Source organism: Lampetra fluviatilis, chromosome 15, assembly GCF_964198595.1.
Source record: "Lampetra fluviatilis chromosome 15, kcLamFluv1.1, whole genome shotgun sequence".
Lineage (NCBI taxonomy): Eukaryota > Metazoa > Chordata > Hyperoartia > Petromyzontiformes > Petromyzontidae > Lampetra > Lampetra fluviatilis.
The window spans coordinates 13,915,482-13,943,163 of NC_136289.1; the positions used below are offsets into that span (position 1 = coordinate 13,915,482).

At 49.6% G+C, this 27,682-nt stretch overlaps 4 protein-coding genes across 6 annotated transcripts in view; 2 read left to right on the top strand and 2 right to left on the bottom strand.

The window, feature by feature from the left end:
* On the bottom strand, positions 1-5,449 carry MRPL30 (mitochondrial ribosomal protein L30). 2 transcript variants are annotated; one of them, XM_078863328.1, is made up of 5 exons: positions 5,238-5,449; positions 2,582-2,689; positions 1,451-1,597; positions 1,077-1,147; positions 1-302 (listed from the first exon to the last, which is right to left on the bottom strand). In XM_078863328.1, the coding sequence occupies exons 1-5, from the start codon at positions 5,301-5,303 to the stop codon at positions 137-139; spliced, it is 558 nt and encodes a 185-aa protein (XP_078719454.1). In that variant the 5' UTR covers positions 5,304-5,449; the 3' UTR covers positions 1-136. The 2 variants fall into 2 exon arrangements, with proteins under 2 accessions (XP_078719454.1, XP_078719455.1); XM_078863329.1 differs by lacking the exon at positions 2,582-2,689.
* Positions 5,450-5,552: 103 nt separating this feature from the next.
* MITD1 (microtubule interacting and trafficking domain containing 1) lies at positions 5,553-10,435 on the top strand. The gene is made up of 8 exons (XM_078863333.1): positions 5,553-5,572; positions 5,684-6,137; positions 6,730-6,831; positions 7,395-7,531; positions 8,580-8,666; positions 8,783-8,898; positions 9,013-9,073; positions 9,970-10,435. Exons 2-8 carry the CDS (start codon positions 5,993-5,995, stop codon positions 10,063-10,065), a joined length of 744 nt encoding a protein of 247 aa, XP_078719459.1. The 5' UTR covers positions 5,553-5,572; positions 5,684-5,992; the 3' UTR covers positions 10,066-10,435.
* Positions 10,401-13,408, bottom strand: LIPT1 (lipoyltransferase 1). Its single transcript, XM_078863332.1, has 2 exons — positions 12,856-13,408; positions 10,401-12,139 (listed from the first exon to the last, which is right to left on the bottom strand). Exons 1-2 carry the CDS (start codon positions 13,017-13,019, stop codon positions 10,987-10,989), a joined length of 1,317 nt encoding a protein of 438 aa, XP_078719458.1. The 5' UTR covers positions 13,020-13,408; the 3' UTR covers positions 10,401-10,986.
* An 11-nt stretch (positions 13,409-13,419) lies between these two features.
* The window catches only part of TSGA10 (testis specific 10), a 32,396-nt gene continuing 18,133 nt past the window's right edge, over positions 13,420-27,682 (top strand). Inside the window, exons 1-5 of one of the 2 annotated variants that reach the window (XM_078863330.1) lie at positions 13,420-15,273; positions 17,568-17,758; positions 18,375-18,542; positions 19,987-20,128; positions 20,365-20,449. In XM_078863330.1, the coding sequence (XP_078719456.1) occupies positions 15,161-15,273; positions 17,568-17,758; positions 18,375-18,542; positions 19,987-20,128; positions 20,365-20,449 (699 nt within the window). In that variant the 5' untranslated portion in view covers positions 13,420-15,160. Of the gene's footprint in view, positions 15,274-17,567; positions 17,759-18,374; positions 18,543-19,986; positions 20,129-20,364; positions 20,450-25,180; positions 25,310-27,682 lie in introns of those variants that run through there. The other variant, XM_078863331.1, reaches the window with a different exon arrangement.

Below are 27,682 nucleotides of genomic sequence, written 5' to 3' on the forward strand. Positions count from 1 at the left end.
TCATGTACAGACGTACAACGCTGCATCCTTTATTTTAAATAACAGGATTGCATCACAAACAAATGATAGTTTACTAATGAAGGTAAACAAAAGCACACACAGGCTGATGGATGTCTAATAAAGACCCTCACCAGTTCTATACATTTGTATTGATTGTGCAACTGTCAGACTTTGCTTCAATCTGTTTTTGTTCCACTGGGGAGAGCCTCTTTTGTATGATCAGTTCCCCTTTGGAGTTGATGTAAGAGTGGGCAAATTCCTCTTCTGTGGGCAGTCCTTGTGGCAATTTCAGTGGCTGGACCCTGCAGGAGGGGTGAATAAGCCACATTGTCACGAGAGTAAAATGTACCATGGAAAACAAGTTGGCAAAAATCGCATAAATCCTTTGCCAAACAAATATTCATGTTTGCACTGGTTTGTCTCCAATGTGGTAACCGTCTAATCAATTTGTCAGGTGTTCAATGGATCCACTGGAGCACTGTAAACGGCAATTGTTTCTGGAAACTGCCATCAGCGACACATTCACCATCGTTGACTGTCAACATTGCAGGGGAATGGAATGACGGTGTTTTTGCTGTGCAGTGATGATTCCACAGACTAAATTAATCTGTCTGAAATGGCTCTGACCCATAGTTGTCCATCACAACTATCCACACCATCTCACTTCATCACACCACACTCGTGCCCAGATCCCCTTGTACAGGGACTTATGGTGTACATATTTTTAAAATGAAGACGTGTGGGAGTCCCAGTTCCCACTTGGTGCTTCAATTAGAATTAAAGAACAATGTCGAAACGTTGCTGCGACCATTGCTGGTGAAGAATACAGGCAATAGTTTCCCAAACGTTGCCCACGTGGATGAAGACCAAGTCCGTAATTGCAAAACTATAGGCTTCAGTTTGGTGCACATTGGAAAATCTTTACAAGAGTTGTAGTGCCCTCCCTCCCACCCGTGATGGACTGACAGCTCATGCACACATGCTTTAAACCTTAGAAAATAAATCCAAAATTAGCACAAACCGTCAGTCATTTGCAAAAGGCAACATGTAATAAACGTGCTCCTAATAAAACTTACTTTATGAGATGCTTGACCATAGTAAGTTGAGCATTAACAGATTCTATGTTCTTGTGTATCACAAGGTCCCGCTGCATAAAAATGGAAAAACAGTATTCTCAAGGTTGTTGTAAACATAGCAGTTTGTTACAAAGCAAAAACAGGAATGCTATGTCTGCACGTCTTCCTCGGCAACATTCAACTTTTTAAAAGGCATATCTTACGAGTAACAAAATACCAGATGTTACAATTTCATATTTTTTGCTTCTGAGCATGTTCAAGCCAACAATCGTACATTATAACATTGAGACAAAATGGTGTGCAAAAACAGTTTTAAATGGCTTTCAACTGCTAAACAATCATGACACCATTCCCGGCAGACCAACTCTCAATACCTTGGTCAGGCCCAGGTTCTTGATGGCCAATTTCTCCCAGTAGGGCCGGCGGTAAATGCTGCGGATGCGTCTCACGATGTGCAGCTTGTGTGGCTGCTCGGGGTCTCCTCCGTAGATGTTATGCTCCTTAGCATATTCTTCCTTGCTCTGCTCACCCCCAGCACATCGTGAGAAATGAAGTCCAGAGTTGTTTGGGGGTTACATTTAGTATTTCGCAGTTTTATTTTACTATTGTTATCAGTGTCATGTCAGAGAAGGCAATGTCGATTCTGAACAATTGCTGAATGGTGCATCACCTTGTTACAGAACAGCCTGTAGACATCAAAGAGCTCCTAAGATTCCTAGAAGGGGTCTCTTACCCAAACCGGGGATGCTATACTGTCCCATGTGTCGTGCTACAGACATGTTTTCTATGTAACAGTTAAAACTATTTTTTTTAATTCTCAAAGGAATGCCATCAACTAGTGCCTCCATAACCCACTTTAAAATAACTGAGAGGTAAACATTGTTAAAATGGGTCTGAGGCTGGAGCAATGTATATCACTGTATGGAACAAAGATGGAACCGAAGAAAGAAACGAATAGCTTCTGGCGAATTAATACACGTTCATGTTGAGGATGTTTGGAATATCTTGGCAGGCAAGGTTACACAATTAAACGTTGAGAATAGAAAGCGACAGTGTTGTAGATCTTATCAGGAAAAGTAACTTGTGAGTGGGGCAGTTCAAAATGGAGACGGGCAATTTATTGAGACCGCCATTGACATGGCACCCAGCGATTGCCAACCAAGCTTAGACCACAAGCCAGACGGTGAGATACTTCAAGAGCGGACCTTGGAGCCCAGGTGTCTGGAAGAGGGAGGGGAAACTGTTCAAGTGTGGTGCCAACACTGTGATCATCTTTTGACGTGGTATTTGTAGCAATGGTATGGGTAATGTACGTGATTTCGTGCTCCACTTTCAAGTGAATAATATATTACAAGATGATGCAGCACAACCCGTAAAGTTCACACAAAATAAACTCGGGCACATACTCAATGTTGTGGCCCTTCCTGGTTTTGCAAAACAGCAGTTAAAATAAAAATACCAGTAAGTGGATCACTGAATCTGAAACGAAAAAAATGCACCATTACCTTCCTTTTGGAGCCTTCCTGAGCATTCTTTTTGTAAATCGCCACAATGCTGGTCCTCGCAAACTGGCAGAGTGCCCAGTTTCGACCCAAAAGCATTTTCTGTGTCATCTGCCAAGCAAAATTACCACGTCAATGAAGTGCTTTGATACAACAATGCAAGTTCAGTTTTCTGTCTGTCAATATAACTTTCAGAATATTTTTTTTCTCCCAAATGTCACAAATGGTGAGTCTGGTGAGCAACCAGCTGTGAGTGTGGCAAATGTGGGAGGGCAGGGGCTCACGTGGAAGTGAGTGACGATAATGAGAACATTTACTTCGTCTATAGCAGGGGTGGGGAAACTTTTTTCTACAAAGGCCATTTGGATATTTATAACATAATTCGCGGGCCATACAAAATCATCAACTTAAAATTTTGCCTGTTATATTGGGTCAAACATTGAATTAACTCCCCACTAATGTGATGGCTGGAACTGCTTCTCTTTGGTGAGGCGTGTGGTGTTAGCTGATATTGATGATGTTTTGACTCGCAACTGCTTTTCCAGGTTTGCTCCTAGATTTATTGAATTTCGAGTCCCGTCTGCAGTTGCTTTGGCAGGGCCAGACCAAATGATTTTGCGGGCCTTACACGGCCCGCGGGTCGAACGTTCCCCACCCCTGGTCTATAGGATGGAAAGTCCTCTAGTTAGTACGTACTTTCACAGTACAGTCCACATTCACAATTACTGGTAGAAATTATGGAATTGCGCGTCGCTCGTACAAGCTACCAAGACAGGCATTGCAGTGCCACCTAGGGGTCAGATCTAATACCAGATGGGACTCGGGGCTGACGGAGAAATGTATACACTTTTCAACCAATGTGGAATCTGTGGCATTGGCAGCGATGACCTCTTAAACTAGACGGTCACTGCTGGCAGTCCCATGAGTTAATTTAAAACCTAAACCTCTACGGACTCGCTCAGTAGCGTTGGTGCAAATACGGGTCCTGAAATAAAACCATGCATTTCAATCCTGATATAAAAAGGTAATTTAGATCAGTGTCTCCGGGCCCGATTATTTGTAGAGTGATGCTCTTCTCCATTGACGACCCCGTGCTGGTGCTGTAAATGCCACGTTACCATGGCATGAGCCAATAACATTCATAGACCACCACTGTTGTAATCTTGATTTGAAGCTTTCGTGACTGCAGGGATCCATACTCTTTGGTTCTTTTGGTAAAGTCACGTAGGTAGAAAATAATAGATCACGACGTTTCGATCGCAACACAAGCGATCGTCATCAGGTGAGACAATTACTGTAATTGTCTCACCTGATGAACCGAAGAGTATGCCCACTGTTGTAATCTAATAGTGCTGGTCGTTTAACGCAGGGGGTTGGCAATCAAAATAACAACAAGAGCCGCATTGCACGTGGTGAATACGAGATGGAGCTGAATTAACGTCACGAAAACAGTCCTTCAAGAGCCGCATGCGGTGCCAGGGTCGCAGGTTGTCGACCCCTGGTTGAACGGAAAGGTGACATCGACCGGGCTATTTGAATTGTCGACCTTCCGACCTCAAGCGAAGCACCCTGCCACCGCATTCCCCAATACGAACCCTGACATACTTGTGATATAAAGTCCCTTCAATTCATGATCTATGGACATTCTCATAGTGCAGTACTGTACCCTGCTCGTATAATGTACTGCTACAGTCTCTGGTCAACCTATGCAGATAATTTATTTTACAATTCTGGATCCGGCGATAACCCATATCTTTAAGAGAGGTTATTTGCCTGCAACACGGCATTGATTTAATGTGGTGGTGGCGTACGCCTGTAATCCAGCAGTGTGGAGACGATACTTGGTGGATAACGTAAATCTTTGGAAACTCTCTTCCGTTGGGCATCGATGTGCCATCACCCTGGCTCGCCAGGTGAAGACAGTCACCGTACTGTTACAGCAAATCGTCGAGTCTCCAACTTTTTTTTTTACAGCGACCATCTGAACTAGCCAGGGAAGCCGCCCGTTCACTAACACTGACCAGCATGGTGAAGTATGCGCAAAACAACGCCCACGAGCAACGCGGAGTGGGGGACGCCCTCACTCAGCAGTGGATTGACAAAAGCGCTGCGCAAGACGTAACAACAACCGCCATTCGCCACTAAGTGGCGGTGACGTCACCACGACGCTTGTGCCAGGCCATGTGCACCTTGAGGCCACGTGAAATATCGAAAGCCCGCTGGCAGGTCACGGGGCAGACCCAGGTGCCACGGGTCGACTGAGATGACCGAGATGACCGAGATGACTGGCTGATGCACCACCTGTGCCCCCTACTGTGCCAACTTGCTGTGCTTTAGCCACCCGGCGCTCCGCTCATTGTGAGCGTCGCTCCTCCGCCCTCCGTTGTTGCTGGAGGGCGACTGCCTCCAACTGCCCAGTAGCAGAGTCCTTCACGAGCCTCCTCCACAGAGACTGATCTTGACACCGCTGGTACGTCATCGTCAAGTCCACTCAGCTCCACGTCCTCCTGTACCACATCACTCCATCTCTTCTCTAGCCCGTGCAGCCCCCTCGATCCGGCCGAACAAAAGCTGTTTCGGCATGCAGTGGCTGGGCATGCGGACTCCGTAACAACTCCCTCCACCGACACGCGGCCCGGTGACAGGGGTAGACACTCACCGTCGCAGTCGCCGCTAAACTGTGCTGAACGGTCGCCCATTGCGTCCTGACGCACGCGCCGATCATGGTGCGTGCGGTCGCCTCGCCTGCTTTACCTTGTTAAGTTGTTTACTCTTTAATCGCTTGAGATTTGTTTACGAGTTTGCTTTTTAGCCACCCTCTAAAGGACGCAACGTGACCACAACACGGGCGCCGCCATCTTGGTTACCGGAAGTCACGTGGGGGGGGGGGGGAGCACGTGACGAGGAGGAACGCGGAAGCGGCGCTGAGACTCGCGGGTTCACAGTGGCAGGAGAGGAGGAGGAGAGGGGTGGAGGTGAGTGCAGAGAGGTGAGGTGAGTGCAGAGAGGTGAGGTGAGGTGGGTGGTGAGGGGGTGGAGAGGTGAGGTGGGTGGTGAGGGGGGTTGAGGTGAGTGGAGGTGGGTGGTGAGAGGAGAGGGGGTGAGGTGAGTGAGGAGATGGTCTGAGGTGCATGAAGAGATGGTGTCAGGTGAGGATGCGAGTGTCTGAGCTTCATGGAGCAGAGGGTCTTGGGCGAGGAGGGAGTTTGGTGAGAAGGGAATCAAGGTTAGGAGGGAACAGGTGACGAGGGTGAAGAGGAGGCGGGAGAGAAGTGAGAGAAGAAAGTCGTGTGAGGAGGGACTGTGAGACGAGGCGGAGGGTGAGTTGAGGTGAGGGGGAGGCGGGTGAGACGGTGCAGGGGGGGGGTATTCTGCGTGCGCAGGGAGACCGGTCACATAGCACAGGGAGCCAGCATGGCCGACCTCCGTCTGGCCGGGATGGAGGCGGCGGCCGTGTCGGTGCTGAGTCGCGCCGTGGACCTGGACCGCGAGTCCCGCCTGCCCGAGGCGCTCGTGTGCTACCAGGAGGGCATCCAGCTGCTCATCGACATCCTCAAGGGTACGGGGCACAGACGGCACCACCACTGATCCCCCCCCACCCCCCCACCGCGGCACGCCGAGCCGTGGAGTCACGTATATCAGCTGCCATCGCGAACGTTGTTCTGTGCGCAGATTATTTGGTGATGATGCTGCTGCGTTGGCAGTGGTGTTAACAAAAACACTCCAACACACTCGTCAATAACACTGTGGCATTAAAAGGAAAAAAATATGTAATTGCGCATGCTATGAAGAAGGGCTATTGCCCGAAACGTCGCCTCTCTCCAAAGGTGTGCACACGTCAGGGTTCGCAGGCGCACTGTGGAACAGTAGCTGTGCTGGGTGGCCTCCCTAGAACCTTGCACGAGCGGGGGGCATGGATACCGTGCAGGATCCTAATTGAATCGGCGGAAGAAAAAGAAAGTAATTGTATTACATCTATGCAACGACTGGCTACCAACTTTGAGGTCTTAGTCTCTCCAGATATTCTGGATTACAATATTACAACACAACAATATTACAACACAGCCGTATGGCTGTGTTGTAATATAATCAAAGCTTTTACGCAATATTACCTTGTAAATAACTAAACGTGCTGTATTGTTTTTGTACAGCCATAAAGGAAGATGCAAAGAAGAGCCACTATCGCCAGAAGATCGAAGTCTACATGGAGAGGGCTGAGAAAATCAAGCAGCAAGTGAACATCCAGAAAGAAAGTGGGTAGTAGGAGGCCTGAATTCTTTATCTGCACGTGAGAATGTAGCCTTGCCGTAAGAGTATGGCACAAAAGGGAGTTAGTAAACATTTTCAGGATAATCAACTCTTCATTATCTGGTGGAATTCGGGACGGGGGGCAGAATGGCCTCGATAAAATAAAACATAGATAATACAAAACATGTGTAAATAGCAGAGGTGGGACAAAGTCATTGTTATGCAAGTCCAAGTCGAGTCGCAAGTCATCAAATTCATGACTCGAGTCTGACTCGAGTCCAAGTCACATGACTCGAGTCCACACCTCTGGTAAATAGGCTACAATATGTATTTATCATTTACCTACTTAGAATGTGGGTGGAGATGTAGTGTGCCCCGTCTATTTTGATTGCTTCTTAAAGTACAGTAATTGTTTTACTTGTTTGCGGTCGCGTGCGAGACTGAGTCACTCACAAGTGAGGAGCAGCTCATAATTAAGCTCGCACGCGTTTCGCCAGCATGGTTAAAACTCAATGCCTGTGAAAACCCCCTTTATCCGATGTGCATCTCGTGTGTGCGCACTTGCAAGGTGGCAAGTATCACGAGCAGTTGCGAATCGCTGATAACGCTTTGGGATTCAGCTACGTGAAGCTGTTTGGACCGTACCTGGACGAGACTGTGAGCGAGGTGTGGGTGGAGGATCCTTACATCCGTCACATCCATCAGGTCTGACACGTCACACACCTTGGTTGAGTGTGTGACCGAGACAGCATGGTATTTTGATCCGCCGTGTAGCCGTGTGTGTGGCAGCACGGTTAGGGCAGCAGCTCACCAACTTTAGGAGTCACAATTGACAGCAACTCATACAATATCGTTAAGAGATGGTCCTTGCCTGTACCATCTGGCAGTTCACCATCATTGATGCAAGTAAGCCTACCTCTGCTGAGACATTGTGTCGAAACCAGTCCAAAGCTTGCTTGTCTAAAATCAATTATGCACTCCCAGAAGGCCGTGCAGTCTGGGTTGTTTAAGAATGTTTTATGTGGAGACATGAACTAGACATGTTATCTGGGGATCTATTTTGTAATTTATATTTTTGCACAATGATGCTCATGATTATTTCGAGTTATATACAATAAGGAGTTCTCTTCTTTCTTTACGGACATGGGAAATCATGGGATAAATCAGGTAATTAAATAAACAGTCCTTGGCTAAGTCCTGCTTACAAGCTGATGACACAGCAAATCTGAATACAATTATTCCCTCAAACAGGCAGGCATAAGCAACATTTCACAAAATCAGGCACGATGTTTTGGTCGCAACACAAGGGTCCATCATCAGGTGAGAAAGAATTATCTGGATTGCTGCAGTCACCAAAGCTTCAAATCAAGATTGGGGTATCTAGTTTTGAAGGTAACTTTCTCTGTCCATCTCATGTCCTTTCTAAAAGACATCGGCATTGATCGCTGTCCTTGTTCAGCTCTGTCCTTTAATATTTTCTCAAGAAGTTGGCATGAGATACTCCCTGTTGCATCCTATTTTTCAAATTGCTTATGTACCTTATTTGCTGTCTTCCTGATTTCTTGTCACAAGAGTTTCCCTAGCCAAAACATGATTTTGGCTTATTCATGGAATTCGTGTTGAGATGTAAAAAAAAATTGAAACAATCTCAAGACGCTTTGTAACAAGAGTGAAATAAAAAAAAAAGTAATTTGAGAAATAAGCGATCCATTGAGATTGTGATGAGTGAAGATGGTTGTGGTTTCATTTGCAGCTTTACAACCTCCTCCGGTTTTGCGAGATGCTGATCCAAGGACCGTGTAAAGTGAAAAAGGTCAACCTCCTTACTTCACAAGACGAGGTGACTCACCCATTAACTCACTACTTTATAGCCGGGTGTTGTTGAATTGTAATTGTTTTGTCTTGTCATTAAAACTAGTTATTTTCATGTTATACCTTCAATCAAAACACACTCAGACCAGGAGCAATGAACTCCAGGAGGGTGCACTCGTGGAACTGAGGCAAAGTCTTCAAGGCCACGACATCGCACTCAACATCTCCTACTCAGACACGCTGCACGACCGGGAAATCAGGTTTTCCATGCTTCAGTGCAGCTACACAAGTAGCCTATTAATTATATATCCGTGAATGTCGCTTGATGACATTGTCACTCGATGTGCTCATTGAAATTACCACTTGTCATTCAGGTTTAATAATGGATGGATAATCAAGATTGGACGAGGTCTGGATTATTTTAAGAAGCCCGCGGTAAGTTTCGTGTTTATTTTCTGTGTCGTTTCTTTTCATTCTTGTCAGTCACGTGCTCTTTCAATTAAGGATTTTAGCATCTACATCCAGGGCTTAATTTAAGCCAGGTTTGTCCACATCAGTGACCTGGGGAATATTTCCACACCCTGCACCGCCACAGCCAGTATACCTATCTCTGTGGCTGTGGCTACTAATCCCGTGGCTACTCCAGTCTACCAGCAATTCAACATATTCAGTAAGAACTAAAGCCCTATCTGCACCCAGATGAATTGAAATTAAACAAAATAAATATGGCTGGTTTTAGTACAGCATCTGAAGATGTGGTCGCATTTAAATGCTACGTAAATCAAAATTGTATTCAAACTCATTTGCTCCTATGGAGGATTATGGGTAAATTAATATGCCGTATCGGCAGAACTTTGTCTCAACATACAAAATATGTTATAGTCTATCAGCCTATTGCCTTTCCGGACGAAATGTTATCAAGCAGAATTTTTTAAAGCCAACTCCGAATGAAATTGTATTGATATTTTTGTGTTAAGCCATGTAATGATCTGACCAAATGTGTGTTGTGAAGACTGTCCACCACCTGACAAAGCCAAAAATAAATTGACACCTGTATACGTGTTTAACAAGCCAATTATTATCGTTTCAGCTCACGGGTAAGTCGAGTAAATATTTCTTACCACCAAATTGAGCAATTGCAATCCATATTTCGTTTAAACCTATGTTGAATACCATCAGGACAAGATCTAGGAAGTGATAATAAAAATCCAGGAAGTCAGAATGATCTGATCAATTGTATTGTATTGTGTTGTGCAGTCAAGTAGAGTAACTCTACCCTCCCCAGACTTGAAGGTGCAGTTTCTGATGCCTGCACTTGTGGTTGCTTCTAGGGCCGTTTCAGCATCGGCTACGGAGACTACGACTTGCGGCCTTGCCACGAGACCACGGTGGACATCTTTCACAGGAAGCACACCAAGGAGGGCTGAGACCACGCATCCAAGTTCTCACGAAGACAATGTCTTAATGAAAACAAATACGGTGTACAGAAGCATTCAAAACTGTTCAAAAAGGCGGAACATACGCCGAGATTGCACAAGGAGACACGCTTGAGTGTGACGAGGATTTACAGTGGCTGATGACATTGTGCAACATGTTTTGTTAAATACGCCTGTTATGTGTATACCATGTACAGTAATATTTTATAAGCTTGGTATTTTTATAATATGGCAATAGAAAGTTTTAATTTATATTTTTCCAATTTCTTTTCTGGGTTTCATGGGAGATTTTAAGGCGCATTACAAATGTTAATATTAAAATAAAGATTATAACACTGCCCCGTCAGTTCCTTATCCTCAACATCATATTGATGCAGTCATTAACAAAAATTTGCAAAAACTGAAGATAACTTGTATGAGGACACGGCTAAAAAAAAATCAAACATCCCTTGTGAACACACAGCTCGGGTGCTCCAAGCTGCATGACATGAAAGTGAAGGTTCATGATTGAGCAAAATAATACTTTTAAAGGGACCTTCAAGAACACCACAGTAACACTCATGATATTGGCATGACGTATCATTAGGCATGGTTTTTACACCACGACATCCCAAGAGCGAGACTCATTAAACTGTCAGCCCCAGGACACGGAGCCAAGGTGTAAATATACAAAATTCGAGCTCTTTCGGATTGCAATGTAAAACGATGTAACCACCCTCTTGCCTGATCTCACGAAACCTTGGACAGCTAAAGCAGCGTTAAGCCTGTAGCGATCACCACCCACAGCAGGTGTTTGAGACTTGGGCTAGGTTGTGGGCAGAGTAAAGCAGTGCGTGGCATGTGCCGGCTCTCAACCAGCAGTGCACTGACAATGAGGCTGCAGTTCATGTATTCATGTACATGGCATGAGCATCAAACTATGGACATGATGCAGTCGCAGATCCGTCCCCACGGGCCTTGACCCTGGGCCCGCACCTCCCGAAGTGCCAGTTCCACATCTTCGGGCCAGAATCGCGTGCCCACCAGCACCTGGGCCAGCGTGGAGGTCACGTCCATTGGTAGCCACGGGTCTGGCACCTTCACCTCGCATCGCTCGATGCGCCCATTCTTCACCTCCACCCTAACTGTGAACTCCCCGTGCTGACCGCCTCCGCAGGGGTCAGAGGGGAAGCTGTGCTCGTAACTGAAGGGTGGTGTGCGTCCGTACACCCACTCCCAGCTGCTGAGCTCCTCTCGCATGCGTTCGATTCCTGGGTAGGCCTCGACATCTGTTGGGTCCACAGTGGTGGCCTGCCCGCGGCCCGGGCGGCCGTGCGACCTCGCAAACTGCGCTGCCACCGCGCCGGCCAGGAGGTTACAGGTTAGGGTCCGGTCACGCTCCCGCAGATTGGCCACGGGCGCCGGCACGCTGGGAGTGGCGTTGGTGCGCAGCCCCGCGGCGTGGCCGCTGCGCAGGGCGCGCGACATGAGCGCCCGATCGGCCTCCACGAGCAGCGTGCAGTGGTGGTAGGCCGTGTCGCGGCCCAGCTTGGCCGCCGTGCCCGACACCTTCAAGTTGGCCTCCATCACCAAGTCGAAGCGCTCCGTAGCGCGCACGTCGAGGCGCGGCCGCAGCGTGGCCACGGCGTCCGTGATGAGGCCGAGGTTGCGCTTGCGGTCGTAGCCGGCCCTCGAGCTGAAGAAGGAGAAGTTCACGTTGCCAAGGTCGTGGTAGACTGTGCCGCCGCCGCTCCGCCGACGCGCCACAGCGATTCCCCGCTGCCGCAGCCACGGCACGTCGCTCTCCCGCCACGGGTTCTGGTGGCGGCCCAGCACCACGGCGCGCTCGTTCCACCACACTAGCAGTGCACCGCCGCCCGCCCCGAAGCCGCCGTGCTCGTAGAGCCAGTCCTCCAGGGCCAGGTTGGTGAAGACGTCGGCAGATGTCGAGCGCAGGATGGTGAAGCTGCCCGGGGCCCCGAGCAGCGACTCCGCGCTGGAGGAGCGAGGGGCCGGGGTCCCCGCCTTAGACGCAGGAGACTTCGGACTCCCTCCTCTGGAGGCGTGGGTGTCACAGTAGCCAGCCCTGGGGAAGTCAGGAGCAGAGGTCAAGATCATGGAGACATGGGTGACAGTGCATGGGTCTGGAGGCACAGGGGTTCGAGTGCACGGCTGTGGTAGAGTAGAGACTCGGAGTCTCAGCTCAGGAGGCATGGCTGTCTCAATACTGGGGGCTCTGCGGGCACAGAGGTCACAAACAAAATGTAAAGCTTCCTTCTAGATTTGAAGCTTTCGTGACTGCAAGGATTCATACTCATTGGTTTTTCCGGTAAAGTCACGTCGGTAAAAAATAAAATAAATGAAAACTCAATTAAATCACGACGTTTTGGGCGCAACACAATCCTTCTTCAGGTGGGGACAACGTAGTGAAAGCAACCGTGACTTTACCGAAAAAACCAAAATGTAAAACTCTGCAATTTCGTGTTCACGCCACTGCTGGTAGAAGGGCCTCTCTGAGAGGGAGCTCTGGCGGGCATTTGGCTTCCTCTTCCAAACCCGTCAGAAGTTTTCAACCCACTACAAGTGACTTGCCCATCGACTTGTAGCGGTGGCCGGGCAGAGGTCACGTGGGCGGGCAGAGGTCACGATGGCCGGGCAGAGGTCACGGTGGCCGGGCAGAGGTCAGAGGTCACGGGACCCGACCCTGAATGCAGGGGGATGGAGAGCCATGGCCCCGAATTCACGCGGGTTTCAGGGTCCCGCGTCTGGAGGCGCCCGGGGGGTGCCTCCAGTGGCCCGTACCTGGACGCGTCGGCACTCGGGGTCCCATCCGTGGAGGCGCGCACTCCCCGCGTCTCCGTCGCAAGGCCCGAACAGTCCGAGAGGGACACGCGTGAGCGCAGCAGCAGCGGCAGCCCGCGGGAGCGCGAGACACCCCGGCCACACGCGGCCAGCGACGCCAGCATCGGGGTGAGGACCGGGGTGAGCAGTGGGGTGAGGACCGGGGTGAGCAGCGGGGTGAGCAGAGGGGTGAGTAGTGGGGTGAGCGGAAGGGTGAGCAGAGGGGTGAGCAGCGGGGTGAGCAGCGGGATGAGTACCGGGGTGAGTAGTGGGGTGAGTAGTGGGGTGAGCAGCGATGTGAGTAGTGGGGTGAGCGGAAGGGTGAGCAGCGAGGTGAGTGCCGGGGTGAGCAGCGGGGTGAGTAGTGGGGTGAGCGGAAGGGTGAGCAGTGGGGTGAGCGGAAGGGTGAGCAGTGGGGTGAGTAGTGGGGTGAGCAGAGGGGTGAGTGCCGGGCGGCAGCTGACCACACCGGGGAAGGGGGACCGCCTCAGCCCCCCGCCCCGTGACGTCACGCGGGGTCAGAGTTCGAGGGGCGGGGCGATTCGGCAACGCGAAGCAGGCGGGGGGCGGTGGATGCGGGTGGCGTCATCGGGTTTTTTATTTTGATTTTAAATTAAAACTATTTTTTAAATCAATTTATTGTGAGCGTTAACGCGTGCTGATCTTAATGATGCGGTTTTTGTTGCGTTTGTTTAAAACGTAAAAGGAAATTAAATCTCCGCCGCGGCGGCGAGAGTGGTTGGGACGCGGCGCGGGCGGCGGCGGCAGATTCAAACGGAACGGCGCCAAGCGGAGATCCCCACAGAGACCTCGGGACAGACGGGGACCTGGGGTGAGACAGGGACCTGGGTAGAGACAGGGACCTCGGGAGAGACAGGGACCTGCGGAGAGACAGGACCCACGGCTTAGACCGGGACCTGGGGAGAGACGGAGACCTGGGGAGAGACAGGGACCTGGGGAGAGACAGGGACCTGGGGAGAGACAGGGACCTGGGGAGAGACAGGGACCTGGGGAGAGACAGGGACCTGGGGAGAGACAGGGACCTGAGGAGAGACAGGGGCCTGGGGAGAGACAGGGACCTGGGGAGAGACAGGACCCACGGCTTAGACAGGTACCTCGGGACAGACGTGGACCAGGGCTTAGACAGGCACCTGGGGAGAGACGGAACCCAGGGATTAGACCGGGACTGGGGACAGACAGGGACCTGGGGACAGACAGGGACCTGGGGAGAGACAGGGACCTGCGGAGAGACAGGACCCACGGCTTAGACCGGGACCTCGGGAGAGACGGAGACCTGGGGAGAGACGGAGACCTGGGTAGAGACAGGGACCTGGGGAGAGACAGGGACCTGGGTAGAGACAGGACCCACGGCTTAGACAGGTACCTCGGGACAGACGTGGACCAGGGCTTAGACAGGCACCTGGGGAGAGACGGAACCCAGGGATTAGACCGGGACTGGGGACAGACAGGGACCTGGGGAGAGACAGGACCCACGGCTTAGACCGGGACCTGGGGAAAGACGTGGACCAGGGCTTAGACCGGGACCTGGGGAGAGACAGGACCCACGGCTTAGACCGGGACCTGGGGAGAGACAGGACCCACGGCTTAGACCGGGACCTGGGGCTAGGACCCAGGGCTTAGACCGGAACGAGGCACCGGGACATCGGGGACTCAAGGAACAAAAGGAACCAGCACCGGGTCTCAAACGGAACGAGGGAGTCGAGAGACGAGAGAACGCGAGGCCCGCCAGACCGTGGAACCCAGCGTCAGAGTGAGACCCGGGCCAGGGAATCAGGACCAGGACCCCGCAGCGAGACTCGGGCTGAGGGACAAAGAGTCGGAATCCAGGCCGGGTCGTGACCTGGAGCAGGGGTCAGAGGACTCGGGACGTCGACTGGGAGCGAGACCAGGAACCAGGGAGCGAGACCAGGAACCAGGGAGCGAGACCAGGAACCAGGGAGCCAGATCGCGACCGAACAAGAGCCGCCAGCATCTTGACACTTTACGATTTCCAGACTCAACCGACGCTGCTTCCAGGGACCTCGGACCCCTCTTGCAAGGACCCCTTTCCCCGGGGACCCCAGCCAGGGGGAAGCAGCGGGGCCGGACATCCGCCGCCTCTTAACCGGTTCAACTCCCACACCGACGTGATTACGACTGCCAGCCAAGGCGCGGGCCCAGGATTACTGTGTTTATTTCATTCATTGTTCAATTCATTCATTGATTCGTTCACCGCTGACCCGCCGGCTCGAAGCCCCGATGAGCGATGGGCTCGGCTGGCGAGCGCAGGTTCGTGAGCCTGCGCAAGCGGCTGGACCAGCTGGGCTACAGGCAGCCCCTGGGCGTGGAGACGCTGCCGCTCGTGGAGAAGCTGTTCGGGTAAGAGCCGAGACTTCTCCCCATGTCCCCGTACCCATGTCCCCGTACCCATGTCCCCGTACCCATGTCCCCGTACCCATGTCCCCGTACCCATGTCCCCGTACCCATGTCCCCGTACCCATGTCCCCGTACCCATGTCTGTGTCTTCAGCCTGTACCCCGTACCCATGTCTGTGTCTTCATCCGTTCGTCTGTTCATTTCAAGGCCGTAGCCATGGAGTCAACATTGGGGGGGAACCAAATCTTCCAGGGGGTCTGGGGGTCCCCCCCCCCAGAAAAAAATCTAAATTTGGAAACTAATTTCCTGCCTAAAATATAAAAAAAATTCACTAACACATGGGATGGACTTTTTATTTATTTTTTACAATAATGTCTAATAGTGTATATTGTATTATATTGCTCTGTTTTTTCATTTTTTTACCTTTTTATAGTAATATATTGGGGGGGACATTTTGAGCATATTTGAATATTGGGGGGGGGATGTGTCCCCCCCCCCATAATATATATTAAAATTACGGCCTTGGTTCATTCATTTGAGACGCGCGGAGTCTCAGGACCGCCTTTCAGGAGGGGCCTACAGTGGCGATGTTTGGTCCTTTAGAATGTTTTACTTGTACTCGAGTACGGTTCCTGCCACTGCATGGCGTTCCACAAGATTCGAATAGACGGGTTCACGAACCTACTTGCTGTGTACTCACTCCTGGCCACCTCGTGGGTAGAGCGAACATCTCTTGCGTGATCTGCCAACCCTTGAATCCACAGCGTTGGATGGCAGGCGTGCCTCTTTGCAAGTCACACAACAGACTGCGTGTTAATATGAATGCGCGTCCTGCGACAACGTAGATGACCCACGCACATTAAATATAAACCACGCCAGCTGCATTGGAACACTCGACAAGCCTTGCTCTCGGTGTATAAGCATCATCTCCCCCCACAGGTGGCTGCACAATGAACGTACTAATTCACGTTTTGTCATCCACTTAATCTGCCTACTCTCAACAAAGCCAACAACGCCTCGATTTAAACACTGCACGCCTTTGAAGTGTTGGACAGGTAGTGCATCACATTTCAGTAATCTGAGAACCCTGCAAACGAGCTGGGTACAACCAGTTCGGTCTGAATAATATTCCCCATGTCATCATATCTCTAAAGCTAGGCAGGGTTGATTCCGTTTAGTACTTGAATTCGTTATCAGACTAGGGCTTGGCAGATGTTGGTGGGCAGCAGTGGTCAGTGTTAAGTGTTGCTACGAGTTGGTCAGGAGATGGCAGTACAGCTCTCCTGATATAGTCTTGTATATAATTAAAGTGTATAAGTCTTATTGTATTTATATAAGATGCAAATTACATAGCATTTAGTCCATATGTCGAGTGAGGCTTCATGGAACAATGTTCTACAGCAGAATTAGTGAAAGCAGAAAAACTCTTGACCAGTTTCGACTTTCATCAGCAGGAGTTAGGCTTCCTAAGTAAATGCTGCTAGATTGCAACATCTTATCGGCAAGAGCCATCCACCAACATCGCAAGATCCATTCAGCACAAAAACACGGCAGCACATGATTAGTTAATTGTGTAGGTCGGCAGAGAAATGTCCCTGTGATCGGTGTTACCACATCGTGACTGAACTAATGAGAATTTAATTGTGATGCTTTCCAATGTGGGGGTTTTTCTTTCCTTTGTTAACTGCATGGACGCTGCATAGGTAAACATTGTGGCTACTGCAGTAAACATAGGTACACACCATTCATTGTGGCTACTGCAGTAAACATAGGTACACACCATTCATTGTGGCTACTTCAGTAAATAGTCTGTCCCAAGGTCGAGGTGAGGTGTGCACACCTGGTTAAAAGCAGCTGTTATTTCAATTACTTAACGTTTTTGCATGGGTGGGGTGGCGAGGGGGGGAAGAGTGTTTGCAAAAGCTACCTCCAAAATGAAGGCCTCATTTTTTATAGTTGTGAAGATCCACTGTGACAGGCATTCCCGTGGTAGTTAAAGTGATTATCGACGACTGCTAACATCAGTGGTGGGTGATTTTTGAACTCGTTCTGCACCCGCCGCCATCCCTCTTACCAACTCACACTGATTCACATGGTGATGTATGGTCAAACAACTCCCATGACCAATGAGTGGAGAGGCCTTCATCCAGCAGTGGATCGATGAATGCCTACCATCCTAACATAACCTAAGTGAATACCATCATGAGCCATGGATGAAGGCCTCCCCAAGCAATCACCACCGCCAATCTCTCAAGTGATCATTTTATATGAAACTCATTGGCACGTGAACGCCGCAGTGATCTGGTGCACACCACCGAAAGCCTGCGCAATGCCCAGCTGGCGGCCGGCAAGACGGAGAAGGAGGCGCGGAACGTGGACACGCTCGTGGAGCCGTACCGCGGCGAGAACGCTCGCCTCGTGCGCGACAACAACGCGCTGCACATGGAGCTGATCCGGGCACGCGAAGAGTGCGAGCGCATCGGCAAGGGTGAGCGCACCTACGCACCGTCCGTGCGCCTCCCTCTGTTACTCCGGCATTGGGGTATAACCTACCTATGAATCCACGGATTAAAAACGAATTTCTTAAAAAGTGCTTTCTATATTTAGTTTATTGTCCTTCCCCCACAACTCGGATTAGCTTGGTTGATTACGTACTGTGCGAAAGAAGTTCTACATAGATACACAGGCCCGATACGATCCATTACTTCATTTCATACAGCCTACGGGCCAGTCGTGGCCCACGACTAACGTTCAGTCGACAATTATGCGAGGTGATATCATCATTACATGGATTATAAGCTAGCACAGGCAATATCCGGTAATAAAATAATAACGTAAGTTTGTTTTACCTTGTACAAATAAACTTTAATTAAGCTTTCACAATTGAAAATGTACCAAATCCACATCTTTTGCTTTTTATGGATTATCATGCATGGCATCATCACATACATCACATTTTGCCTTAAATGAGTGTGATCCACCATCCCTTGCTTCCAATGTGCTGGCTCACAGGTGTGCACCACCATGCCTGGTTCACATATCACAACGATATTTCATGCCTCTGTATGAAATTGTGTGTGTTTCGCGTCCGTCTTGTGTGCCAGATCTTAAAGGGACAATTCGACGGCTGGAGCACGAGAACGCTGACCTGAAGTTCCTGAACAATCAGTACGTCCACAAGGTGCGCTCACTCGAGAAGGAGGGCAGGGCCAAGTCTGACCGCATCGCCACGCTGCAAGAGAAGAACATGCAGGCTGTTGTGCAGACTCCCGGTATGTCTGTTGGACTTCTTTCGCACCGTACATCGCCAACCGTTCCAATCGGAGGTGCAGCACATGATCATCTTCAATCCATTGCTGGATGACATCCTTCCCAAGTCACTGTCATCCCGCTTGGTCCCGAGATGCAGAAGTCCACCCAGTATCGGCGCATGAGTCAATCTCATGTCTCTATCCCCGTGATGGACGTTCTCTTGAGTGCGTTCCCTCCTTTGGTTTCCACTCCAGTGATTGTTCTTGCTGACGGGCTGTCATCCCTTCGCCTGAAGAGTCCTGTCAAAGCCCACCTACTATGCAGCACGGACTTCTGTAATCCACACATTGTCAATTACTTTTCAGTCAAGGTTACATTTTAACGAGGACTGCTAGACTGGACTAGGCATAGAGACAGGACTGCAGAGTAAGGACTAAATCAAGAAGATTGCAACGACTCGGCATTAATCGCACAATTTAGACACCTGGGCATGTAGATAACACCCAAAGTGAGACATTTAATGGATGTGGTGTGCCGTGTTCGCAAATAATTTCTGGCTAAATGACCTAGACAGGTCTGGATGAAATTAAGCCGTGGTTTTAACTAGTTAAGGTTTCTTGATATGTTACTCAAGTCATTGAATAAGGCTATCATGATTGTAACTGACAAGTCTTTTGGAGCGCAGAATTATTATTTAAGGCAGAATTAATGATAAAATATCATGTGAAAGACCAGGAAGAATGTGGTTTGATAATCTTTAAGAAGAGAAAATATATTTTTTAAGATCATGGAAAAGGTTAACGATAGGAATATATGACGGGAAGGCACTCCGTAATGATGACGGATGAAAACGGATTCATTTGAAAAGTAACCCTCAAGGTGACAGCGCACAATGCCTGGACAGCAAAATATATGAACCACAAAAATAATTTATTAAAGCAAATGAAAGTTCCTTATTAATATAGCACAATTTTATTTTTTACATTTCTAAAGTTAAACGGGAAATCTCGATATTCATCCACAAGTGATGCAGACAACTTAATGCAAAGTCTTCTAGCACAATGACTGCAGTGGGGTTCAGAACGATGCTGACCCAGTGATTCACGTCAGACCTCAGGGCAGCAGTCCTTTTAGGTTTTTTCGGTAAAGTCACGTAGGTAAAAATAAATAATAATAAAATAAAAATTATAGAAATAAAATTATAAATCACGACGTTTTGGAGGCAACACAAGTCTCCGTCATCAGGTGGGACTGTCACAGCTAAATTTACTGTATCAAGTGAGGCAAAATTCCAAGAGACAAGCGCTTAAATTCAAGTTAAGGAGGGGGGAGGGGCGTATCTGAATGTGGTAGCCAATGAATGGAACGTGTTGGGGGGGTGGGCGGGGCTAAAAGAAAACAATAGGTGCACATGTTGTTTTAGTCCCAGCAGTCCCAACTCGACGGTCGTTCATGTCCCCGTAGGCGGAAAGCAGCGCAGCATCCCGTTCCACCGGCAGCGCATGCAGATTGACGAGATGGTGCCTCCCTCGGGCCTGTCGGCTCCACCCGTAGCCCAGCCACACGACCCCTACGTGGTCGACATTGTGAAGCTCACCAGCACAAGGTGAGTGTGGCAGGTTCGAAGTGGCCGGGCCAGCGAAGGGAGATATTAACCTCGATTCAGTGCAGGGGTGTGGTGCCATGGTGACGCAGTTAGCACGCTGGACTTGCAATCGAGAGGTCGCCGGTCTGATCCCCCACCGCGGCAAGTATAATACTTCAAATCTAGAATATAATACGTTTCTTAACCCCTGCCTGGACACCGGCAAAGTGTCTGACCTGGTGCGCATCGTTCTGTAGGTTGGAGGAACAAGAGCGGGAGGTGCAGAGGCTCAAGGATGAGTTGGAGAGGTCCGAGCTGGGAGTGAAAACCCTCAGGAAGCAGGTGAGTGGCACGTGCCCAGAGCAGCAGCCAGCTTGAACCACATGTCGATTAACGATGTTGCTTACGTCCTTTGCACAGCTATTCACCCCCATTCTAGCCTTGCACGACCCTAAGGACAAGTGCTTGTTAGTTCCAGAAACACATAAAGTCACATTCACAGGTTGGCACATGTTTGGCAGAATTTCACCAACGACCCTATCATAAACAATGGAGAAATTCACTAAACGCTGACGTTAAACAGTGTAGTTTCATAGCGATAAAGGTTTTTAAAGAAATTTTGTTGACCATGTTGCGTTGTTTAACGTAGTCTGCAGCAGAGTGAAAATAAACGTAGGTTGTGCGTGGGTGTTCAACATGGCTTGGTAATGTGCAAATGTGTTGCAAATAGGAGCAACAAAAGATGCATGAGATAGCATGAGATGTCGTGCATCATTTGTGGAATGAAACAAACTGCAGCTCAATGTGAATTAATGTGTTTTAGTCATTGTGTCATTGTGAAAATTTGGCCCATAATCCACATTGCTGTTTATGGTATTGTCAACATGCGGTAGTGTGAGCTGACCATCACGAGCTGTACCACTTTTTTCAGAGCAATGCATCGTCACGCATTCATTTCTACGAGTTTGTTCACGGGTTTTAATAGAAGCAATTATTTTATGCCTGCATTCTAATGCTTTCATTTATACAGAGAGACAGACAAGCAGGTGAAGTGAGGGCTTTAATTCCTTACTGAAAAACATCCTGCTCATTACTTTACTGGAGTAGATGGCACATGACTAGTAGCCACAGCCATCACTAGAGGTATACTGGATGTGGTGTGCCAGGTGCAGAAATATTTCCAGGTTGCTGACCCAGACAAGCCCAGCTGAAACGTTGCCCCTGGGCATCATTTATTTGCAACCGCAGTGGTCCGCGCCGCTTTGCTTTCCGATGAGACTCGGTGAGCAATTATCTCGCATGTGCTCGTGGTTAATGGGGTGTGCTGTCAGCATTTGGGATGAGTGGTTCCAAGCGATTGCCTTCATCGGGCAGCGTAGGGCCTGACCTCGGACGCACGCGTGACGTCTGGGGCGGATTAACGATGATGGCTAATTATATCCCCTGGTTGCGTGGGGCGTTTCCTAGACCCTCAAAGCGGTCTGCTATGCAACCTGAACACTCTGATAAACGTTGTGGGCAGTGTTGTTCATAATGTAAAACCTGCATGGACCTCAAAAATGACTGGATACTATTTCAAATTATCATGGGATACATGAATCTTGTAGCCCTGAGCAATTTGTGGAAATCCCAGAATGTTGATAAGTTCCAGCCTTTGTTAGTCAACTGCTGAATGAAGGCCTGCCCGCGCTGAGTTGTCTATGGGGTTTGTTTGACCATACTTCACTGCGTGAGTTGGTGAAGGGTGGGGGCCAAAGACCAGTTCAGATACCACTCACCACTCATTGTTAGCTGTGGCCTGGAATCAAACTCATGTCGTCAAGTTCATAGCAATCCTCCAATGGAGTGAGTAATCTGTTTGACAACCACTGTTAACTTCCCACAAAGTGGTATTTGTTTCTATGAATCCACGAGAAATTACGGGCTGAGTCAAACTCAACGAGGTTGAATTTTTATCCTTCTGATCGTGATTTTGAGTGCACTAACAATTGCAACACCCGGATTGTGTGAACCTAAGGAGAACAATATTCAGCGGAACGTGGCGCTGTGATTGATGATGTAACAGGAACTTTCCTGCGTCTTGAGTCAGAGCTGAACAGGCACCAGAGTATACGATTCTTTCTTGTGTGAGATGGGATGCATGTGTTTCTCATTGAACTCACACAGTGCATGTTACAAGTTTAAGTTTATTTTGTTTAACCAGGTGAGCACCAAGACACCAGTATAGACTTATTTTCAAGAGTTACGTGGGTTACTAAAATGACAAAAAAGAAAATAATAAAAAATAAAGTACAACAGTGACGCAAACACAAATCTATGTTAAATCTATGTTCAATATTAAATTGCCTGCAGCGCAAGTTGGCTAGGTGAATATTTTTGTTACTGATTCAGTTACAGAAACATTAAACATATATAGGGTGACTTGAACTAATATGTGAACAGGATATATGATGTAAAATTAAATTGCAAGTGAAGTCATAAATAATCTCGAGGCTTGGCATCAAACTGCGACAGTGGTGGGGTCCCAGCTGTTAGGGACATTAACAGAGAAACATCCCCACTGTGTCTACACTCCGATTCCGTGGGTCTCTGTGTGAGTCTATGGGTCTATGTGTGAGTCTATGGGTCTCTGTGTGAGTCTATGGGTCTCTGTGTGAGTCTATGGGTCTCTGTGTGAGGCTGTGGGTCTCTGTGTGAGGCTGTCGGTATCTGTGTGAGTCTGTAGGTCTCTGTGTGAGTCTGTAGGTCTCTGTGTGAGTCTATGGGTCTCTGTATGAGGCTATTGAAGTTCAATTACTCGCAGGTGGAAGTGATTTAAACAATGGCCTTTATCTCGTCCATGAGCCCAGACCAGACGTTTCACTTGTCGGTACAGTGCAACCAGAGGTGGCATAACTTGAGTGGTTCCAATTTTTCTGTGGTCAATAACAGTGACTTAATTGAAAGCCATTTGAAATTAGTGGAGTGATCACATAATAGAATTCACTCTAAATTGGCCATACAAATACATCGGTACGACTAAAGTTTTGCTACCCCTGTGGTATCAATATCTGCTCTGGTTCTTGGACTTAAAAAAGCCTCAAAACATTCGTCATTATCACTGCCTTAAGAGAGAAAGTAATTTAAAAGTCAACGTTTCAGGCAAGGACCCTTGAGAGTTATATCTACGAGTGCACATTCAGCTGCCAACGAAGTATCACCAAATATGAAACAAAAAACGAGAAACCTTGGTTTTTATCGACTATCGCTTTCGCAAGTGATAAACTGGATCTGCCGAGTAACTTGAGGATGGCTGTCCACGCTCATTTGAGTGGAACAGCGCAGTTATTTTGCTGCACCGTTCACATGCGTTGCAGCGTCGTAGATATCATTCTGCAACCTCGTGGCTTGGCACTGTGGTCGTAGCGCGGACTCGGACGGGGGGGAGCGGCCGCTAAAATTGAGTACCACTTTGTCGGGGAAAAAAACAAAAACAACAGCAGCTGCGGTTGTCCTCGCCGATGAACTCGCCAACCCGTCAAGTCCATAGCAACGTCGAATTTCCACCGCGAGGCCGAGGGGCTCGGTACAGAGTCAGTCCACCGCGGTTACTGCCACCTACCGGCCGGCCACGTGGGTCTTTAACGTCCACTTTGTAACCGCCCGCCGGTGGCGTGCTCGCCGGACACGGCGTGGGGGAGCGCCGCTGACCGGTAGACCGCTACAACTACCTTGACTGACCCCGGCCCGAGTACTTGAGCTCGGGCACTGCGTACCGTGAGCGAACAGCGTTGAGTCGTACGCGGGCGGGCACGCGAAACGTGGCGAGGGTTGCAACAGGGGCAACGGAGGCGAGAAAAGTAAACAGCACGCGTACACTGAGCACCTGTAACGCACACGAGGAGGTGGGTGGCCAGCACCACGCCCGGCCGCCTTTGTCTCCCCGGTGCCGATGTGTACACATCGCACCAGGCCCTCGTTTGAGGCTGATTCGACCTAGGGGAGGGCTCGGCACAGATTCAGAGAATCCGTGACTTGGTGTTGGCCGAGAGCGGGAATCTCACTCGGGTTCGCCCGCCGGGTCCGCTAACCACTCACACCACCGCTCCCAACTCACACCACCGCTAACCACTCACACCACCGCTCCCCACCGCACTCCCCGACACACACACACGTCCTCGCACGGTTGGGGCTGACGGACGCGCTGATAACAACGGCACACACACGAACCCACGCGCGCGTGTGCACACGTGTTGGGACAGCCGTTTCTAAGCACGCCGCTCTCAGGGCAACTAGCGTCCCCCCCCCCCTCTTCAACCCTCCTCCATCGTTTCATCCATCCCTCTCACTCGGATGCACACGCATTCACACGCATGTACAGGAACAGACACACACACTCGTACAGAGAGAGACGCGCGCGCAGTGGCACACTTGCTACTCGCGTGCGCACGCAGAGGCACACTTGCTACGTACACGAGCAAAGGAGACAAAGACAGGCAGAGATCACCCGTGCACTCTACAGTCTATGTCGACTGTTGGTGCTGTTAGCGAACGCGGCGCACGATGAGCGGTGTGGTGTGGTGAAACCGCACGCGTAGGAGTACACTTACAGCCCGCAACTCATTCATATAGCGTGCGTACAGTACTGACGCACACGCATACACACAAGTAGTACACAGAAGCACTCGCACAACGGTGAACGCGCTCACAGGCGTATACATGCACAGGCAGGTACACTCACGTCGACACGCGCACAGACACAGACAGACACACTCTCACCAAACACTCACACAGACACACTCTCACACACACAGACACACTCTCACACACACAGACACACTCTCACACACAGACACACACTCACACACACTCACACACACACAGACACACTCTCACACACATAGACATACACACAGACACACACTCTCACACACACGTGTCTCCCGCTCCATTCATAGCTAGATCGCGCTTCAATCACGGTCGGCGTAGATCCACCACCACCGCCGCCGCCTTGAGGCTCATCACCCCCCTCCCCCCGCACCTCGTCTCGAGCTTCGGCCTCTTGCCGTACAGCAGCAGCAGCGGCTAAGCAGCAGCAGCAGCGACGAAGCAGTGTGCACGGCGCGATCGAGAAGACGACCCAAGGCAGTGCTTTAGGAGGAGCCCGGCGCTGCGATGTCGTCTTCCCGGCGGCACAGGAGCGCGTCCGGGGTGCGACCTCCGGTAACCGACGGCGCGGGGGGTGGGGGGCAGGGGGGCACCGCGTGCCGCCGTTAGGATTTGAAGCCCAACGTTTCGCTTCCACTTGCTTGGGAGCTTCTTGGAGGAACTCACTCGATGGTTTGTTGTAAAATTGCACTGAGTGGTCCGTGCGGCTTTGATGTCCGACGAAGCTCTTCCACGTGCTAGGAAGCTTCTTTTCAGTATTGCCATGGAACGTCTTCGTATAACCGACTTAATTTTTTTTATTTAAAGCTTTCGTGACTGCAGGGATTCATATTCTTGGTTCTTTCGGTAAAGTCATCAGGTGTTTTTCACACCTGATGATGATTGCTTGTGTTGCAGTCCAAACGTCGTGAGAATTTTATTGTTTAATATTTTTATTATTTTATTGTTTCCTTTCTACGTGACTTTACCGAAAGAACCAAGAATACGACTATTCATTGTTATACGTTTTACAATTGAGATTGGAAACTGCTCAGTTACATCTAGCTTGACCAAGCGACCATAGCGAGAGGTATGTATGGTAGATGTGGTGTGCCGGGTGTGAAAATATATTCAGACAGAGGCGTTTGAAGTCAAGCTCCGTGTATGGAGCGTGCATACAATATCTGCCCGTGCAGGTGCCCTATGGAGAGCGGTGGCGCAGCGGTTAGCGCGCTGCGCTACGATCCTGGCGAACCGAGTTCGATTCCTGTTTCCGGCCAACGTCAGTGACGATTATCTAAACCTGTTCTGGGCCTCCCCAAGGTAGACTCAGCCTAAAATGAGTACCTGGTATGGTGTGTAAACACTGCCGCTAGGGAGAAAAAGGCGGTCGGGATTGGTGTTGGCCACACACCCCATTGTGTGCCGTTCTGCCCTTCATAGGTGCTCGCTAACAGCACCTGCCCCAACAGTCTGTGCTGGCTATTTGGGGGATCTTTTTTACTAATAGACAATGGGAGAAAGACTGTAAATTGAATGGCTACTCAACCCCTGTGGGGTGAAAGTTCAGCAAGGACTATCGTAAACTACTCACCGCCTACCACGGAGTGAGGCTTTAACGGAAAGTGGTTGTTTTATCGACCCAGGATATGTGATAATGATTGGAATGACGAGGTGGATGCTGAATCTGAATGATGATTATGATGTTAAAGATCATGCTTAATGACATTCAGAATGATGCTCAGCGATGATAATGATATGAATGTGAATGCCTAATAATGTGAATAATTACATGCTGTTTGATGATGATGTTGATATGTATGATTTTTCATGATGTAAGTGATAATGTTTAATGATATGAATGGGCTTATTTAGCACTGCCGTTTTTATAGAGAGAGGCAGGATAGTTTATTGCAGCAGAGCAGAAGAAGGTCTTGGGTCTGAACTTAAACAGTGGCAGGGAGTTGACAGCGTGGACGACTGTGGGAAGAGAGTTCCAGACAGCGGGGGGCAGCAGGGGAGAATGAGCGACCTCCCGCTCAGCAAGGTCGATGGTGATGCTTCACGATGTGAACGATGATTATCATGATGCTTTTAAATAATGCGTCGACGGCGACTTTGATCGTAACCAATACTTTTTTTAACCAAAAAATTGGGCTTATAGGCAAAACGCTACCGCTAAAGTTTGTTTTACGAGGACAGGTGGTGGGTCAGCCCCTGCCGTGGTTCCCGTGGACTAGGGGACTGTGTGGGCTTGTCTGGTGGGCTGTGCCGCTGGCCAGGAGAGCCCTCGGCAAGCTTGAGGAGGTGGAGCGACCGCCGTGCTTGGCTCCGGCCGCCCGTTTCACGGTCAGATGGAGATGCCTTCGCGCAAGGAAAGCCGGTCTCCATGGGTACGGCTTGGGGCCACAGCATCCGGCTCTGTGCAGAAGTTTCTCCCGACAAGTTTCGACATGACGTGCGCGTGGGACTCGGCGAACAGCAAGATGTTATTTAGATAAGCAAATTGCCCTGCAACCGGTGGCCGTGATTTGCAAGGGCACGCAGGTTACCATGACAACCCTGCAGCACGCCGTGAGATTACAATGTGTGCGATGCCATCGATGCCACCCTGTTGTCAGTCCGCTGCTGGACGAGGGGCTCTTTGCGCCGTATTGGTCGTGGGGGGAGGTATTTAACCATACTTCACCACGCCGATCAGTGCGGGTTGATGAAGACGGGGAGCATAGTCGTTGGAGCATACTACAGTACAACACCACCGTCTGCTGACAATGTAGCTCCGCAGGCTTTATGCGCTGCGGACACCCACCCACACACTCTCCAGGCTTTAGCCTGCTTAGCTTCTGATAGCTGACGAGGTGGGGCACATTCCCGGGTGGCTTGCTCATAGGCTCAAAGAAGGTATGCAAGTGCATGCTGCGTGCCGGTCTGAGATGCATCCATCCGAGA